Here is a 7292-nt window from a genome sequence, read left to right as displayed (position 1 = left end):
TTGGGAGGAAACTGGAGATACTGGCTGCCATGGAGGGGTATTATAGGCTTAGAGGATGTAGACTGCAGTTTTCCCCACATAGAGGTGGTGAGTGACTGAGTTGGAAAACACCACAGCAATTATACCACACTCTTCTACCTTTTTACATTCTGAGTTACCACCTACATCTCAGTTGTCAGAGTCACTTTGAAGTTGCAGCCTTTTATAGCAGTGTGGAAGAGGGACCTAGATGGCTAGAAAGACATGCAGAACACCATGGACTGTGTTTGAGCAGAATACACAGGCATGCTGTGCTCCCTCTACCCATCTTCCTATTCCTCCATAGACTAGTGCAATAAATGTATTAAAACTTAAAGAACTATGGGGTTAGGGTTTTTCCCCATAAATCTCCTAAGGGTAACGGGAGGACACAAACTAGCGTCCTCCAGTCACTCAAAGCTCAGTATACCGCGAGCTACAGCTCGCGGTATACTGAGACTCCGCAGCCGGGACGGATCCCGACATTATTGTCTGGATTAACCCAGCTGCGTGAGTGACAGCTGGCTCTACCTATCTAGAGGCAGAGCCAGCTGTACCCGCCCCCTCCCCCATCCGTTCCGCCAGTCAGCGCTGGAGGATCGAACAGGGGAGGGGGGAATCCCTGCAGTGAGCCGTGAGTGACAGTCACGGCTCTCTGCAGGGACAGGATCAAAAAGTTGAGTGAGCAAAGGTATGAGTTTGCTCACTTCCCGATCTATTGAGTCGACCTGTGACAGTTTCATTGTCGCAGGTCAGCTAGAACTATGAGGCTGAGTGATTTTTCACTCACCTCCATAGCTCTCCTTTTTAACCCTTTCGCTGCCAAGGACGTACGTCGTAAGGAGCTACAAAAGTGCTTCCAGCTGGCCAGCTCAGTACGCCGTACGGACCTGGCATTTACAGTTCTACTATAAGCTGATGGTCGCTATAGCGACCATCAACTTATAGTAGAACTGTTCAGCAGACTGTCCCCTTTAAATTTATAGCTGTCATCAGCGGCTCACAAATACCGATCTTCTGATCTGGTCTGATCTGGTCCGTCTTCTGTCATCCTGTCAGTTTTTGGATGACAGCGGCTCTGTAGCGTGGCCGAGCGGGGGATCGTTAAATATCAATGATATTTAACGATCCCTTTGTACAGAGCAAACACCGGAGTGATCGTCTGATCACTCCGGTGTTTGTAAATAACTGGGGACACATAGTACTATGTGTCCCCAGTTATTAATGAACAGGCTGCGATCGACATCACAGTCTGTTCATTGAAGAATTTATGAATGGGTACTAGCACTCACTACAGAGGCTCCTCCCCATTCAGAAACTAATGATAGTAACCTATTTTTACTGTCATTAGTTTGTGAATTAATGAGAAGCCTCTGTACTGAGGCTTCTCATTCATTGAGTTGGAGGATCGATAAGTATCATTGATATTTACCGATCCTCTGTGCAGCACAAACACCGGAGTGATCGCATGATCACTCCGGTGTTTGTAAATAACTGGGGACACAGCCGTGTGAATAACCAACCCGAAGTGAAGTGTATCCGTTCGGCTATTCATAAATTCAAAAATGGCTTGGCCAGCTGATTTGAAAAATGTTCCGGAGGGCTTGGCAGCGAAAAGGTTAAAGTAAAGTGACGATGTTTACAATGTTAAGCCAAAGACAAGTGATAAATGGCCTAGAACTTTTACTGACAAGTAAATACATTGTGAGTGAGCTTGGGGTGGTGGCTACTATATCACACACACAGAGGCCATGGGAAACGAAAATAGCCCCCCTCCAGAAGGAAGGACAGTGTCAGTATGAATTCAGAGATGATTTGAGGATCTACAGCTGAGTGATAAACAAAAGCTACATTTGTCTTAATAGGGTGCTTGAAGAATAGATATTTAAGATTGAATTCCAGAGTTTAGTGTCCCCAGGCTTGACTTATTTGGTATCTATTTTCTTAGCGCAACCTTATCTTTTATATTTTACAAAAAAAAATGGATATTGTATTATGTTCAAGTGCATTAAATTAATGTAAGTGTATTTTTTTTTAACTGAAAATATAGATTTGATAAACAGTAGCACAATTATTGCGTAAGGTAAAATTTACAACTGCTACCATTTTATCCTACAGGGTCTCTACTTCAGAACATATATGATTTGGGGATGTTAAGTAATCTTTACACCTCACATGTGCATTTTAACATGAACATATGTGCCAAAAATAAAGGTTTTAAGAATGAGCAAAAATTAGAACCACTTCTTTTTCTTTTTTTTTTTCTACCTGTTCCTTGCCATCCTAATAAAACTCCATTTTCCATAATTCTACTCAATCAAAACCTGACAGATTTTTAAATCCATCCTTCCTCTATTACAAATGAAATTAAAGACAAAATGGCCGAGATTGAGCTTTAATGTTTCTAGAAAATCATTTCATTTTTTTTTAATCTACACAGAATGCCATCAAATTTGAGGAGACACTTCAGGAAAAAATTACAGCTTTCCAAAAGCACACCGAGTCAGACCAAAGTTCTCTACTTCAGGAGATTGCAGGGGAAAAACAGGTTGGTATTTGTGTTTTATTACATTTAAAGTATCATTCACTGTATTACCTGAGGTAATTGTACTAAACTGACAAAAGCAGCCATGTTTTGTCTGTGGCAGGACTGCTTTTACCATTTATATACAGTAGACTTATAATTAGTAACAGAGGCTAGGTTCCTTTTTATTCCTATTAAAGTGGATCCATCGGTAAAACTATAGACCTTGTCTGGCAGCCCTTTAGTAAGGCAAAAGTATCAGCAATGCCTGCATATGTAATGGGCAAATATTGCTGCATCATGTACATAGAAAATTACAAAGCCTACATAGAAGAAAGGTTTTAAAAAAAATAACACGGATTGATAAGGTGATTTTAATATGAACTGGTCTCTTTCACATGCATAGCTAATTTCCCCATGGATGAAAAAGAAAAATCAGTCAATATACAGTATATGTAAATGCAAAACTTTACATAAGAGTAGGGAAGAGATTATTTTTGCATTGTGTCCTTTTGGGGAGATTTCCATTCACTTCCCTTCACTTGTCTTGGAAATTAAGTGAAAACTTTCCTGAGTGAATTAAATTCTCATCTTGGAGAGTTATCACAAGAACAGATGTCCCCATTGGAGGATTTTCCTTCACCTCTTGCTCTGATTTTTGGATTTCCCCTAATTTCTGTCTTGGTGATTGATACAAATAGAACAGTGAATCTTTCAAGCCAAGACACAAACATTTAAAAAAAGATCTACCCCTTCCCTACTCTAAAAACAAACAAAACAAACAAAAAAAACTTTATAGCTTAACAAGGGCTGAATTTAATTCACTTATAATTTGGTACTTGGTATGATTCAAGGCCATCTCTTTGTATTTGTATCCTCTATATTACCTCCAACTATAACAGTCCGATAGAAAGACCATCCCACTTCCAAACTGCAAACATGTAAATAGGGTTAGAAATCCACCTGACATGAACTTTTGAATAATGTTATACTTTGTGGCGTGATTAACAAATCCAGAAACCTTTTGTGCGAACAAGGTGAAGTAACTGTTGCCTACCCATTGTCTCCAGTGAGGTTAATTGTGAACTAATGTCAACATTAACAACAATAGCATTGGTGTTAATGCTTGGAACCTTTTTAACAGTTCTTATGAGCCTTATTTATTAATGTGCAGTGAAGAATTTTTTTTAGAGTCTGTGTTGCCAAGACATGTTTATAAATAAACATAATTGTGGTGTAACACTGGTATCCTGAGATGTGTAGCACCGTTTGCCAAATGGCTAGGAAAACTGGTCAAACCTCCACAAAATGTTCATTAATGCAATATGATTTTCAATAGCAAATATTTTTAAGACAGGTTACATTTATACACATGTACGTTGTAGAAGTGCACATGGACGTGAGATTGCGTATTGAGCCAAATACAAAGGGAAACAAAATAAAGTTTGTTGGTACATTTAAATGCTCAAAGTTTATGGTACTCAAGTCTAATAACATTAAGGGAAGAAAGTATGACAGAAACCACATGGATGCCAGATAAGTGCATTTAAAAGCAACCTGCAATAGATGACCTTTAGGGCTCTCTCACACGTGCGTTGAGAATTCACTGTGCGATCAACGCTCATAAATGCACCTATAGCGTTAAGGCATTCATACAAGCATGCTTCCGGAACGAATTATGCTCGTAAACCAAGGTATCACTGTAAAAGTAAAATGTAAATAAATACACCACATATTTGAAACAGTCCTTTTAATTGAACAAAAGTCCTTTTAATTAAAAAACCCCAAAAAGTAAAAAAATGGTCAATCACGGCATCCAGCATTATCAACGCCGCCGCCTACCCATCACAATAAAAAAAGGCCGCCAACCAGTCAGCACCTGACAAACACACGCCACAAAATGACAGCTGCTGGCCAAATATCAACAAATAAACTGAGATAGCGGTGACGTCACCATTTGGTCGGCAGCTGTCATTTTGCGTTGGGTGCAGACTGGTCGGCGGTGTTGGGCTTTTATTTCGGCGGTGTCGTTAACAAGGCCGGACGCTGTGATTGACCGTTGGATTACTTCGATGGAAGCATTTTTTTAAACTTTTTTTTAATTAAAGGACTTGTCAAAAACTTGTGCTGTGTTTTTTTTCTTCAATTAAAGGACTTTTTCAAAAGTGTGGTGTATGTATTTACATTTTCCCTTTTAACCCTTTAGTGAATGAGTAGGGGTACCAGTACCCCTAATCATTCACAAAGGGGGGGGACATCTGGGTGCCTCAAAGTGGTACCCTGATGAAAATAAGCCCCCTTGCCCTCAGCCCATGTAACGTATCACTGAGGGCCAAGATTAATTACCTGATTTACAGATGCAGAGTCTACAGCCAGGTTATTCGGGTAGAGTGTGGTGAATACAATGCGTCTTCCTATAAACGCAGCAGGATCACTTCAGTATTGCTCACTTAGCACTGTTATGATTTGGGAGTGCAGTCTATAACAATAGAATCCTTAACACACAGGATAATGGAATAGCCTTCCTTCATACAATCCCTAATTGATTAGAGAGTGTTATCCAGTGTTTCCTCACACCAGGACAAGCAGACTGGTTGTAGTATAACAGTTCATACAATCCAATAAACAATAATAATAGGAAGGAGTATGTCAGTAATCACTGACATGCTAAGGAGCTCAGCAGTGAAGATCCTTTTGTGAGCAGGTATTGCTCAGTGTTCTGTTGCAGACAACCGAACACCAAGCAATTCAAACACTGCGGTTAAATGTGGGCGAGCCAGAAGAGGGAGGATCAGCATGCCTGGCCAGGATTGGACGGTGGCGGACGTTCACTACGGTCTGTTACAGCCCCCCACAACTAATGTGTTGGGGCTAGTGGGTAGAGGCCCTTGTCTCCATTGGCACGGGGGACGAGGTGCTTTTCCAGGGTCCCTCCTGGAACAGCACCCTTCCAATGCCGAGGGTATGTGGCCTGGTATGTTGCGGGGGGCTCGCTCGTTTCCCCCTTTCCTGCCCGTGCTCGAATCAAAGGGTCTGGAATAGGGATGTCCCGATACCACTTTTTGAGGACCAAGTACTTCCCCGTGTACTTGCCGATACCAATTACCGATACTTTTTAAAAAGGTACAGGTGACTTTAAATGATCCATAGTACAACTACATGTTATGTACTATGGATCATGATTTAACCCATTCATGGTTAAAATACAGGCACAGGTATGCCCTGCCCCATTGTGCAGTTACTGAGCACTGCCATAGGACACTGGCATCACCTGTGTTATCTAATGGAACATCTAGTCATCATGGGTGTTGCTTTCATTTATGTAACCACTAGGGAACTACAGGTATCAGCATGTTCTGCCCCATCGTGAGCTCCGCCATCTCCTGTGGGGCTATCGCACATATCCGCAGGCGTATCCTGACTGTATGGTCACTCTGATGTCATCTGCTCTGCAGACAGATATATATAATGGCCACATACTGTATTTCTGGATTATGGGAGTGTGTGGCAGTTGGGGGGACTACAAGTGTCAGCCCGCTTTATTAGGCAACAGCTGGGCACTTACCTGTCAGCGAGAAGACATCTTCATTTGGGAACTACACGCACCAGGATGACCTCATGAGCTCATCTTTAAAGAACAATGGCGGCCATGCACTGGGCAGTAACGGCTAAACAGCGTATGCAATTCACAAGAGACAGTAAAGTCGCCCTATTTATTGGAGAACTACAAGCTCCAGCATGACCAGACATGGTCGTGGAACACTGATGTCACCTATGTGGCTAGCTGAATGTTATCATATGCCATGCATTTGTTTAAGATTGGAGAACTAGCAGCATCAGCATGGCCTACTTTGCTGGGCAGTGCCATGTCCTGCCACTTTATTACATAATAATCCTTTACAATCCATATATTTCAGCACTTGAGGTACTACAAGTCTCAGCATGACCTGACAGCCTCCCTTTATTTTGCAGCGACTAGATGCTGCAGCAGGCCTCTGGCTTTCCCTGTTATCTAAGTGATTCTAATTAAAGTGTATTTGGCCATTATAGACTCCCAAAGCCTCTGGGGAACTAAAAGTCTCAGCCTGTGAGCCTTCTGTCATTGTACCTGTAGTGGAGGCTCCAGTCAGTGAGGCCCAGCCGCTGCTCTCAGGTGTTCACCGGCATGAAGGACATCCGTCGGCGAAGAGGAGCATTGCCTCACTGCTACTCCGGTGGGCGGTGCTCTGAGTGGGATTCTCTGGGCAGTCGACGGCCACCTACATTAGGACCCACCTGGAGCTCCGCCCACAGCAGCGACGCTCCTTCGCTCAGCCTGCCCAGAGGGCCCCTCCACGGAACGTAAAGTTACAAAAAAAAAACAGCGCAAGCGTCGGCGCTATGCATCGGGGCATTTTGACAAGTACTTGTCAAAATGCCCTGTATCGGGCCCGATTCCGGTGCTAGCATCGGTTTCGGGACATCCCTAGTCTGGAATTTTAGGGGGGACCCCACATTTTTTCACCCGTTCTTTTGGGGGGTGGGGTTCCCTCATAAAATTCCTACTAGATCTAAAGGGCCTGATTTGACTTTTGGAGGGAACCCCACACTTTTTTTTTTTTATTTTTAACTCTGGGTGTCCCTAACTTTCGGAACAGACCTAATGTGTCTGGTATGGATCGGGAGGGGGACCCCATGCACTTTTTTGTTTTAACTATTAACTTGGGATCCCTTCTATTGCAAAATCGCCTGTGCAACGCTTTGTTAAATG

The 7292-nt window shown here is 42.6% G+C and overlaps 1 protein-coding gene across 1 annotated transcript in view; it reads left to right on the top strand.

The window, feature by feature from the left end:
• The window catches only part of LOC108789891 (probable ATP-dependent RNA helicase DDX60-like), a 131487-nt gene that overhangs the window by 11279 nt on the left and 112916 nt on the right, over positions 1 to 7292 (top strand). Inside the window, exons 4-5 of the mRNA XM_018560032.1 lie at positions 2459 to 2566; positions 6657 to 6883. Coding sequence (XP_018415534.1) covers positions 2459 to 2566; positions 6657 to 6883 — 335 coding nt within the window. The remainder of the gene's footprint in view (positions 1 to 2458; positions 2567 to 6656; positions 6884 to 7292) is intronic.

The sequence above is a fragment of the Nanorana parkeri genome, unplaced genomic scaffold, assembly GCF_000935625.1.
Source record: "Nanorana parkeri isolate BGI_ZX_2015 unplaced genomic scaffold, ASM93562v1 scaffold428, whole genome shotgun sequence".
In the NCBI taxonomy this organism is placed as follows: Eukaryota; Metazoa; Chordata; class Amphibia; order Anura; family Dicroglossidae; genus Nanorana; species Nanorana parkeri.
Note: the sequence above shows the minus strand (reverse complement) of the source record. Positions and strands in the feature narration are given on the sequence as shown.